Here is a 12,191-nt window from a genome sequence, read left to right on the forward strand (position 1 = left end):
GACCTGTCCCCGCCAGTACTGTACCCCAATGTTATACAGTGACAGACCGTGTGCACCCTTGGGCTGTACGCCTGTGTTATACAGGGTTCAAATCCCACTAAGGTAGCTGGTGGAATTTAAATTCAATAAAACAAATAACTGGAATTGAAAAGCTAGCCTCAGTAATGGTGACCTCTCAACCATCACTGATTGTCATAAAAATGCATCTCAGTCACTAATATCCTTTAGGGAAGGAAATTGGCCGTCCTTACCTGCTCTGGCCTGCATATGACTCCAGACCCACAGCAATGTGGTTGACTCTTAACTGCCCTCGGAAATGGCCTAGCAAGCCACTCAGTTTAAGGGCAATATGGGATGGGCAACAAATGCTGATCTTGCCAGCAACACCCACATCCCATGAAAGAATAAAGGGGAAAAAAAGTGTTGTACAGCTGAAGATACTCTTTCTAGACACAACCCAAGTTTGGAACTGCAAAATCCATAACTTTTACTTTGGTTGAAAGGAATACAGTGCTGAAATTGCACAAAATTTTAAAATTACTTAGGGAGAAAATGAAAGCTATATTTCATCCTACCTGTTTGCAATTGGCCCTTTGAATGATGGATCAAATTTCTTTGGTTCATCTAAGACACACAAAATAGATACATTAAAATATGTATACAAATGCAGATTTGTGTGAAATAACATATATAGCATGCAATTTCCACTACAATAAGCAACTTTATGCAAGAACAAATATACTTTATTTAAAACACTTTTTGTGTTGTAGCAGAATATAGAATACAGATGTATACAAACAATTGAGATATAACTGGCAACCTTCCTATTGACATACAATTTCATTATAGAAACCTGGTCGAAAGATTGCAAACATGAACTTGACTTGTACATCATTTGAATTATAGTAAGGGAGAGCTGTGCATCGTCAGCCTCAGTCTCTCGTCCTGACCTATCTTGGTCAGTGGCAAGATGAGTCTAGACAGCAGGAGATGGATCCAGATGCAGTGGATGGCCAGGATGTCTTGTGTCCTATTAAGCTCTACGTGTTCCACAACACAGTTCCTACCCAGCATCAAGGGCATTGCACTTTAGATTGCTCTCATGTGCCATTTTGCCAGAATCAGGCTTCACATGCTAGAATAGACAAATCCCTAAGTTACCAAGGGCAGGAAATGCAATAGCAATCCTCACCTGGTCTGGCCCACCTGCTGAAGTGGTTTACTGGGGTGGGGCTGCTGTCACATGCTAACAACTATCTGGAGCCACAGGTGAGAGCTGGGTGAAGGTGAGGACCAATATAGAATGAACCAGTCCAAGGAGTGCAGCGTGCCTGCCTGTGAGAAGCCTAACCCTCTCCTACACCTGGTTAATAAATAGATATCTGAAGAAGGGTCATATGGACTCGAAACGTTAACACTGTCTTTCTCTCCTCAGATGCTGTTAGACCTGCTGAGATTTTCCAGCATTTTTTGTTTTTGTTTCAGATTTGCAGCATCCGCAGTATTTTGTAAAGAGATAGGGTCCTTGTCAATGGCTGTGACAGCTTTGAGAGTCTATTCTAAGGCAATGCTATAAAGTGATGACACTTGTCTAGTTGTAAATGACAAGCCCTGAGGCAGCCATTAAACTAAGGCATAAAGTTTTCATGATCTATATGGCAGAAACTGGGGTTTCCACACTAACTTAAGAAATCTGACAAAAGTTTTGCAATTCTTCTTTTAGCTGTTTTTCAGTGCACCACATGTTTGCATCATACTTGTCAGAGTTGCTTTAAAAAAGTCATCAAATCGTTTAAATTAAAAGGGATACCAACTTGGTTTAAAAAAATGCACAAAGAACAAATGAAACCCACACTTCATCTAAGTCTTTCTCTCTCTCTCCCCCCTGCTTCGTACAGGAGCTACACCACACCTGACATATCTGTCACCTATTAATCGATGAGGCAAATATATGTTATCATTTCTTTATGATCCATACAGCTTGATGTACAATGTTACTGCACAGAATATAACACACAAGATTTTACAGAGTGGTTAACAGTGGGGAGTTTAATTCCTGGGAGCAGCAATACCTGATGGCTCACTAAGTAATGACACTCTCTGATGTTGAGCCAGAGGAGGAACAGTCTGTTGAGTTAGTTGATTCCAGGTAAGCAGGGGTAAAGACAATACAAATGACCTCAGTATTCCCCGGGTTAAGGGAAGTAAAAGCATCCATGTTTCCGGTCTAGTGTCCTCTGCTGGGGGAGCGAGTTTGTGCCAATGGCAGGTGGGCATAGGCCTGGGCTTGGTTACAACCCCTTCCACAATGGAATACTGTGCTGATATAGACTGAGTTCCTGTGAAGACTGTTCACTTGAGCGATGTACTGTGAGGGTCAGTGCCAATGATGGCAGAAGCCAGCATCTTCAGAGAGACAAAGAAACTCGGGGTAATAACTAGCAGCTAACAGCAGGCTCTTGGTTACAATACTGTACTGGCACTGGCTCCCACCCGTCCCGCGGGGCACCAGCCCTTACTGCAAACAGCCCTTTGTTGCTCTGCAATCCACACAGTAATTAAACAAACATTCTGTTTTCGTTTTAAGAAGGGTTTTGGGAAATGTGACTGTGTTTAAAAAAATCTTTGACACACCCTTGAAAGTAATAATCAGCTAGAAAAAAATCTACATCCTGCACAATAGTCAAAAACAGAGAAATAACATCAGAACGTAAGAGGAGGAGTAGGCTATTCACCCCTCGAACCCGCTCATCAACTCCTAAAATCCAGTAGGTTTCATTCTGAAAGCAGCTTGCAACCAATTAATAAATATTCCAGGTGAACTATACTTAACTCTTATAAAAGGAGTTGAGGGGCTGTCAATCTGACTAATTCAGTTAATTTGATTCATTAGTGTGATTAACTTCACAGGTGCTCAAAAGAACATAAAAGGAGTTGACCAGCCCTGGAAGCCCCCGCCCCCACCCCCGTCCCCGACCCAGACCAGCCCCACTCCAGGTTCTGGTCCTGAACCAGCACCATTCACCAAGTAGGTGGCAGTTTATAGGAGCGATTCAGTATTCCCCGTCTTCAACCCTTTCCTGAATTCCCAACTCCCTCTCTGGAAACACCTCAACACCAATGGGTATGGCACATCCACAATATTAACAAGGCTGACTGGCAGTACGGATTGCTTCAGTCACTGTGTCATGTGACTATCAAGGTGGTTAGAAAGTGAACGAGTTGGACTGTGGGATTTTCCGTTTAGCACTTTGCACGTTCGGACACAACAATGGAAACACGTTCCTGTTAACTACATTTGCAGGGCTGTTCCATGTAATGTGAAAACTGAAATATTGTGCCTGTGAATTTTATCAATGATTTGCATAGAGGAAAAGAAAAAAAAAAACTGGTAAACATCAAACGCACCATACCTCAAAACCAGCCTTCCAGACTGAATATTGAGTTCAACAATTTTAGATCATGAACTCCCTCCTCCATCCCCACCCCCTTTCCATTTCTTCCCCCTCCTTTTTGTTTTTTCCAATAATTTATATAGATTTTTCTTTTCCCACCTATTTCCATTATTTTTAAATGTATTTCCACCCATTGTTTTATCTCTACCTTTTAGCCTTTTTCGATTCCTTCACCCCACCCCACCCCCACTAGAGCTATCTGTACCTTGCTCGTCCTGCTTTCTACCCTTAATTAGCACATTCCTTTAGATAATGTCACCACCTTCAACACCTCTTTGTCCTTTTGTCTGTGACATCTTTTGGTTATCTCCACCTATTACTGGCTGCTTGTCCCAACAACCGACAACGCCGCCCCCCCCCCCAACCCAAAACCAGCTTATAATTCACCCCTTTCCTATTTTTACTTAGTTCTGTTGAAGGGTCATGAGGACTCGAAACGTCAACTGTGCTCTTCTCCGCCGATGCTGCCAGACCTGCTGAGTTTTTCCAGGTATTTCTGTTTCTGTTTTTGTTTCAGCTCAACAATTACATGGGAACACCCAGTTTATTCTTAGCTGCTGGTCGAAGTATAAAAATTGGCCAGGTTACTGGTGAGAACTCTCTGCTCTTCAAATAGTACCATGGGATCTTTTACAAACACCCAAAGAGGCTTGGATTTATTGCTTCATCCTAAAGCCAACTCCCTTGGTGCTGTACTGGAATGTTAGTCTGGATTGTGTCATGTTTCTGCAGTGGGACCTGAACATACAACCTTCTTTCAAATAGGGACTCGATATGGGTGAGTATATGGTGGCACGCTTCAATGGAGTTCCTATTGCTCCAACTCTAGAATGCCCTTTGGTTTGAGACAAGCCAAGAATAAATGATGGTACTGACTTCTAGCACACAACAATAATCACTGCAATGCTTAAGAGTGTGCTTCCTCCACTTTTTACCTGCCAGAGTTAAGCCACATCAGATCCTAGAGATTAAATCATAAATTCTGGAAATATACTGGTGCTTATGCCAGCTTCTGATCAAGGTTCTCTACACAAAACATGAACCTATCTCTTCTCTTCAGGGATCTTGTTTATTTTTTTTTTAAAGTGAAAAGTGTTTGGTTCACCTTTATAGGCAGTTTTTCTTTATTCATTCATGAGATGTGGCTACAAGTCTACTTGTAGACCTTCAGTTTACAATCATGTTTTTTGCCCCCCCACAAACGTACAGCCTTTGCAGTTCTTGTGGTAAAATATGTAATGTCACCACAGGAAACTCACTGCTTTGAGCTCTGCTCTCGCTCATGCGCATGTGTCAGGTGGCATTATTCCAAACATCAGACGACATGGCAAAGCGAAACAAAAGGATGCAAAATCAATTAAACAAATTAAATGCCCTCGAGTTGTGTGTGTGTGGGGGGGGGGGGAGAGAATCTACACAGAGAAAGGGAGAACAGCAAAGAGAGTGGGAAGTTGCAGCAGCCTCTACAAGCCTGCTGCTGACATGTATGTTTTTGTACTGATAATAATGCACAACAGGAAACAGTTTATGTACTGAACAAAAACAGATACAGAAATACCTGGAAAAACTCAGGTCTGGCAGCATCGGCGGAGAAGAGCACAGTTGACGTTTCGAGTTCTCATGACCCTTCAAAAGAACTAAGTAAAAATAAGAAAGGGGTGAAATATAAGCTGGTTTAAGTGGCGGGGGGGGGGTGGATTGTTGGGACAAGCAGCCAGTAATAGGTGGAGATAACCAAAAGATGTCACAGACAAAAGAACAAAGAGGGGTTGAAGGTGGTGATGTTATCTAAAGGAATGTGCTAATTAAGGGTAGAAAGGACGACAGACAAGGTACAGATAGCCCTAGTGGGGGTGGGGTGAAGGAATACTAAAAGGGCTAAAAGGTAGAGATAAACAATGGGTGGAAATACATTTAAAAATAATGGAAATAGGTGGGAAAAGAAAAATCTATATAAATTATTGGAAAAAACAAAAAGGAGGGGGAAGAAACGGAAAGGGGGTGGGGATGGAGGAGAGTGTTCAAGATCTAAAATTGTTGAACTCAATATTCAGTCCGGAAGGCTGTAAAGTGCCCAGTCAGAAGATGAGGTGCTGTTCCTCCAGTTTGCGTTGAGCTTCACTGGAACAATGCAGCAAGCCAAGGACAGACATGTGGGCATGAGAGCAGGGTGGAGTGTTGAAATGGCAAGCGACAGGGAGGTCTGGGTCATGCTTGCAGACAGACCGAAGGTGTCCTGCAAAGCGGTCACCCAGTCTGCGTTTGGTCCCTTCAATGTAGAGGAAACCACATTGAGAGCAACGAATGCAGTAGACTAAGTTGAGGGAAGTGAAAGTGAAATGCTGCTTCACTTGAAAGGAGTGTTTGGGCCCTTGGACGGTGAGGAGAGAGGAAGTGAAGGGGCAGGGGTTGCATCTTCTGCGGTTGCCTGGGAAGGTGCCATGGGAGGGGGTTGAGGAGTAGGGGGTGATGGAGGAGTGGACCAGGGTGTCACGGAGAGAACGATCCCTACGGAATGCCGCCGGGGGGGTGAAGGGAAGATGTGTTTGGTGGTGGCATCATGATGGAGTTGGCGGAAATGGCGGAGGATGATCCTTTGAATGTGGAGGCTGGTGGGGTGATAAGTGAGGACAAGGGGGACCCTATCATGTTTCTGGGAGGGAGGAGAAGGCGTGAGGGCGGATGCGCGGGAGATGGGCCGGACACGGTTGAGGGCCCTGTCAACGACCGTGGGTGGAAAACCTCGGTTAAGGAAGTAGGAGGACATGTCGGAGGAACTGTTTTTGAAAGTGGCATCATCAGAACAGATACGACGGAGGCGAAGGAACTGAGAGAATGAGATGGAGTCCTTACAGGAAGCGGGGTGTGAGGAGCTGTAGTCGAGGTAGCTGTGGGAGTCGGTAGGCTTGTAATGGATATTGGTGGACAGTCTATCATCAGAAATTGAGACAGAGAGGTCAAGGAAGGGAAGGGAAGTGTCAGAGATGGACCATGTGAAAATGATGGAGGGGTGGAGACTGGAGGCAAAATTAATAAATTTTTCCAGGTCCCGACGAGAGCATGAAGCAGCATCGAAGTAATCATCGATGTACCGGAGAAAGAGTTGTGGGAGGGGGCCGGAGTAGGACTGGACAAGGAATGTTCCACATACCCCATAAAGAGACAGGCATAGCTGGGGCCCATGCGGATACCCATAGCCACACCTTTTATTTGGAGGAAGTGAGAGGAGTTAAAGGAGAAATTGTTCAGTGTGAGAACAAGTTCAGCCAGACGGAGGAGAGTAGTGGTGGATGGGGATTGTTCGGGCCTCTGTTCGAGGAAGAGGCAGAGAGCCACCAGACCATCCTTGTGGGGGATGGAGGTGTAGAGGGATTGGACATCCATGGTGATGAGGAAGCGGTTGGGGCCAGGGAACTGGAAATTGTTGATGTGACGTAAGGTGTCAGAGGAATCACGGATGTAGGTGGGAAGGGACTGGACAAGGGGAGAGAGAAGGGAGTCAAGATAGCGAGAAATGAGTTCTGTGGGGCAGGAACAGGCTGACACGATCGGTCTGCCGGGACAGTCCTGTTTGTGGATTTTGGGTAGGAGGTAGAAGCAGGCCGTCCGAGGTTGGACGACTATCAGATTGGAAGCTGTGGAAGGAAGATCTCCAGAGGAGATGAGGTCAGTGACAGTCCTGGAAACAATTGCTTGATGTTCAGTGGTGGGGTCATGGTCCAGGGAGAGGTAGGAGGAAGTGTCTGCGAGTTGACGCTCAGCCTCCTCGAGGTAGAGGTCAGTGCGCCAGACAACAACAGCACCACCCTTGTCAGTGGGTTTGATGACAATGTTAGGGTTGGACCTGAGAGAACGGAGTGCAGTAAGTTCAGAGAGAGACAGATTAGAATGGGTGAGAGGAGCAGAGAAATTGAGACGACTAATGTCATGCCGACAACACTCCACCCTGCTCTCATGCCCACATGTCTGTCCTTGGCTTGCTGCATTGTTCCAGTGAAGCTCAACGCAAACTGGAGGAACAGCACCTCATCTTCCGACTAGGCACTTTATAGCCTTCCGGACTGAATATTGAGTTCAACAATTTTAGATCTTAAACTCTCTCCTCCAGCCCCACCCCCTTTCCGTTTCTTCCCCCTCCTTTTTATTTTTTCCAATAATTTATATAGATTTTTCTTTTCCCACCTATTTCCATTATTTTTAAATGTATTTCCACCCATTGTTTATCTCTACCTTTTAACCCTTTTAGCATTCCTTCACCCCACCCCCACTAGGGCTATCTGTACCTTGTCTGTCCTGCTTTCTACTCGTAATTAGCACATTCCTTTAGATAATATCACCACCTTCAACCCCTCTTTGTTCTTTTGTCTGTGACATCTTTTGGTTATCTCCACCTATTACTGGCTGCTTGTCCCAACAATCCCCCCCTCCCCCCCCCCCCCCCCCCCGCCCCACCACCACCAAGCAGCTTATATTTCACCTCCCCCAAGCAGCTTATATTTCACCCCTTTCCAATTTTTACTTCGTTCTGTTGAGGGGTCATGAGGACTCGAAACGTCAACTGTGCTCTTCTCCGCCGATGCTGCCAGACCTGCTGAGTTTTTCCAGGTATTTCTGTTTCTGTTTTGTTTTGGATTTCCAGCATCCGCAGTTCTTTGCTTTTATCTCATTTTTTTAGTTTATGTACTGACTTTGCATACAAAATATCCGAGTTGTTCAAACCATGAGTTACTCTGGAAGACAGTGGCTGGCATTATGTAGACAGACAATATAGTCAGTTTGCACACTATACCCTCCCACTAAAGCACTGGAATAAAATCAGCAGTGAATACATTTAAATGGATATTTATTGAGAAATTAACTCAATCAAATAAAACATTGCCCTCTGTATGGCAGACATGCCATGGGATCTTAATATGCATCCTAACTGATTTAATTGATCTGACGCGCTCCTCACAGCCCAGTCCACTCTCAGGACTGCAGCGGAGTGTCAGCGCGGTTCTCTCTCAGGACTGCAGCGGAGGGTCAGCGCGGTTCTCTCTCAGGACTGCAGCGGAGTGTCAGCACGGTTCTCTCTCAGGACTGCAGCGGAGGGTCAGCGCGGTTCTCTCTCAGGACTGCAGCGGAGTGTCAGCGCGGTTCTCTCTCAGGACTGCAGCGGAGGGTCAGCGCGGTTCTCTCTCAGGACTGCAGCGGAGGGTCAGCGCGGTTCTCTCTCAGGACTGCAGCGGAGGGTCAGCGCGGTTCTCTCTCAGGACTGCAGCGGAGTGTCAGCGCGGTTCTCTCTCAGGACTGCAGCGGAGTGTCAGCGCGGTTCTCTCTCAGGACTGCAGCGGAGGGTCAGCGCGGTTCTCTCTCAGGACTGCAGTGAAGTGTCAGCGCGGTTCTCTCTCAGGACTGCAGTGGAATGTCAGCGCGGTTCTCTCTCAGGACTGCAGCGGAGGGTCAGCGCGGTTCTCTCTCAGGACTGCAGCGGAGGGTCAGCGCGGTTCTCTTCTCGGGACTGCAGCGGAGTGTCAGCCCAGTTTACACGCTAGCCTTCTGGAGTGGCTTCAACCCACAAATGTCTTATTTAGAGACACGAGTGATACCCACAGAGTGGTGAACAACCTGAATGAGGCTCAGTTTTCCTTCAGGAAGTTGGACAAATGGCAGACAGCTACTGTTCCTGTCAGCAGTGAGGGGGCTCAGGGTGGTTAAACTTCAATCAGTTCAACTACCACAAGGACCAGAGACTAAGAATACTTAGAGAATGTACGTGCAGTCCCTAAACAATGAATTCCAGTAGAAATGTGTGTGGATAAAAGGAATAGAACGTGCTGCACAATGGTAGATTAATTAGACCGTGCATCTTGTCGCAGCATGTTCCTCCATCTCCTTCCTGGGAAATGGTAGGATATGCAGGGATATATGAATGTAATTATAAATATGATTTTCCTCTTCTGATTCAAGGGGCAGTGAAGTCAGCTATAGCCCCATAAAGTTGTTCTGACTGAGGAATTGCAAGAGTTGAATCTGAAGCTTTCCTGGTCTGTGCCACACTGTTTTATCCAAACTTTTTATCTGTCATTTGAACCTGACCATACCAATCCAAGTGTTGTATATATATATATATGGTACCTAAACTTGATTTACTTTGGGAATTAAATCATATTTCAATGAAAAAAGGTTGGAATTTCCTGACCCTGCTCCCAAAGGATGGCAAATTATTAATTCTGCACAACATCCTGTCCTTTTCTCTGGCGTTTGGCCAAGTAACTGGGTTACAGGAAATTATATAAGTTACAAGTTCATTTCTAAAAGCCAGCTGGGGAGGGACCCTTCCACTCGACTCTCAGTAATACAGCTTTTTGCTTCCCTCAATTTTCACTCCCTTCTCTTCCCTGAAAAAAGTGTTGTATTACATCCGGGGTACAATTCCACTCAGGCCCCCTGCCCTACAGAACGTCCTCAAAGTCAACTCCTGCAGTGAGCATGGGTGGTGATTGCTGACAGACTATTCAAATGTGGAGGTATTCAGTGAAGTCTGATCTTATCCAATCTACAATGTCACTTTCTAGGAGAGGGGAGATCACAAAATGGAGATGATAAGCAGGAATCCCTGTTGCTGTTGGAGTCTAGTTGTAACATCTCCACCAGTGTCCTAATTATTCAGTCGAGAACAGTGTTTGAATCAGCACTGGCTGGGGATTTTTCAGGTCTATGACTCCTATATGTTGGGCAGTATTTGATTCATTGAGCTATCAGGGAGCTACAGGCCTGATCCAAGCTTGCTGACAGGCCAAATGGCCTCTTCTCATTCCACTTCAGGGAACTATTTTTCATTCATTTGCAGGATCGGGTGTTATTTTTGTTTTTAATTCATTCATGGGATGTGGGCCTTGCTGGCTAGACCAGCATTTATTGCCCATCCCTAATTCCCTTGAGAAGATGGTGTGCGTCACCTTCTTGAACCACTGCAGGCCACGTGGTGTAGGTACACCCACAGTGCTGTTAGGAAGGGAGTTCCAGGATTTTGACCCAGTGACAGTGAAGGAACGGTGATATATTTCCAAGTCAGGATGGTGTATGGCTTGGAGAGGAACTTGCAGTGGTGGTGTTCCCATGTATCTGCTGCCCTCAACCTTCTAAGATGCAGAGATCATGGGTTTGGAAGGTGCTGTCGAAGGAGCCTTGGTGAGTTGCTGCAGTGCATCTTGTATATAGTGCACATTGCTGTGTCTGTGATGGTCGGAGTGATTGTTTAAAGAGGTGGATGTAGTGCCAATCAAACAGCCTGCTTGGATGATGTCAAGCTTCTGTGTGTTGTTGGAGCTGCACTCATCCAGACAAGTGGTGGGTATTCCATCACACTCCTGACTTATGCCTTGTAGATGGCAAGGGTAGCATTTATTATCCATCACTAGTTGTAATGAGACGTTGGTAACTTAATGTCTTGCCAGGTCACATCTGAGGGGGATGAAGGGTTAACAACTCATTCCCTAACAATAACCAGTTATCTTTGAGCATTCTAACTGCTTTTCACGCATGACCCAATTTTTCCAAACCAAACATTATGGCAAATCCAATCACATTTAGTTTTCTCCCCTCATCCTCTAAAGATTCTAACACATCCGGTTCCATGGTCACCAGGTAGGAGCCTAAACAGTGAGTGCTGTCAGGCTATTTACCCCAGAGAGCATCACAATTCTGTTTTCATGCAAAGTGTATTTTCCAGTGGAGTCAAAAGAAAGGTCAGAAGCAGGAACTTCTTTCCCTAGTCCATATGCATTGAAGCCTACAGCAGAGTGCAAACTGCTGCGCTGTCTGATTAACTTAGCACCGAATTTACTGATCTACACGGATCAACAACTACACCAGACTGAAACTTCACGGAATCCTTGGGGAGCAATGGTTAAACTGGCTGAGATAATTGGACAGGATATTATCAACTGCAAAAAGAAATGCTTTCCTTCCTTGGAACCTTTAAGAGAAAATCCTTCATTTGATAACTGTACTCTCCACATTACCAGGGAAACCTCGTGGAGTTGGTCATTAGCATCAGCAATATGAGAAATTACAGGTGTCAGATTATGTTGTGTGCGCACAGCCCATTGGACTAATTTGCTGTACTAGCACATGCCCCATTACTTTCTGTCAGCATTTTACAATAAACTTGATCAAAACACAAGGTTGTTGAGGAGCAGAGCCAGAGTATTTGCTACTTTCACTCAAACTCAGATATTTCACAATACTTTATGAATATAAATACAAAATTCTGGGCAAGCCTTTCGATCCAGAGCCTTCGGAGAGTAGGAGTCAAAAATCACCTCTCTCCAACTGGACTTCAATGTCACCATCCGTCTTATTCAGATGTCCAAGGCTGCCCATTCACATGTTTATCAGCTTTCACAACCTGTCACAATCACATGGGACAGAATTTAATCCAGGTGACAGGAACAGGCAGGATAATGGAGCCAAGGCCACATCAGATCAATAATGATCTCACTGAATGGAGGTGCAGGCTCAAGGGTAGAATGGCCCACTCTAGCCCCCACCTTTTGTATTCTTATGGGTCTAGCCCACCAGCTGGAGAGCCGGTGAAAGCCCTGTGTCGCCTCTTTCGGGGAAGGCCTACCGCATTAAGTGCCAGTCAGGCACTTAAATGGGCAGCAGTGGGCTTTCCCTGGGATCAAGGGCCCCAGGATTGGAGATGCCACCCGGAAAGCTGCCAGCCAGGGGCTGACAGATCCTCATCGC

At 45.5% G+C, this 12,191-nt stretch overlaps 1 protein-coding gene across 5 annotated transcripts in view; it reads right to left on the reverse strand.

Annotated features, from left to right (window-relative positions):
• Positions 1-12,191, reverse strand: part of LOC144668839 (choline transporter-like protein 2) — a 110,652-nt gene that overhangs the window by 67,928 nt on the left and 30,533 nt on the right. For 3 of the 5 annotated variants that reach the window (XM_078531253.1, XM_078531252.1, XM_078531254.1), the window contains exon 2: positions 576-624. In XM_078531253.1, coding sequence (XP_078387379.1) covers positions 576-624 — 49 coding nt within the window. Of the gene's footprint in view, positions 1-575; positions 625-2,072; positions 2,293-12,191 lie in introns of those variants that run through there. The other 2 variants (XM_078531251.1, XM_078531250.1) reach the window with 1 other exon arrangement.

Source organism: Cetorhinus maximus, chromosome 28, assembly GCF_964194155.1.
Source record: "Cetorhinus maximus chromosome 28, sCetMax3.hap1.1, whole genome shotgun sequence".
NCBI classification, from domain to species: Eukaryota; Metazoa; Chordata; class Chondrichthyes; order Lamniformes; family Cetorhinidae; genus Cetorhinus; species Cetorhinus maximus.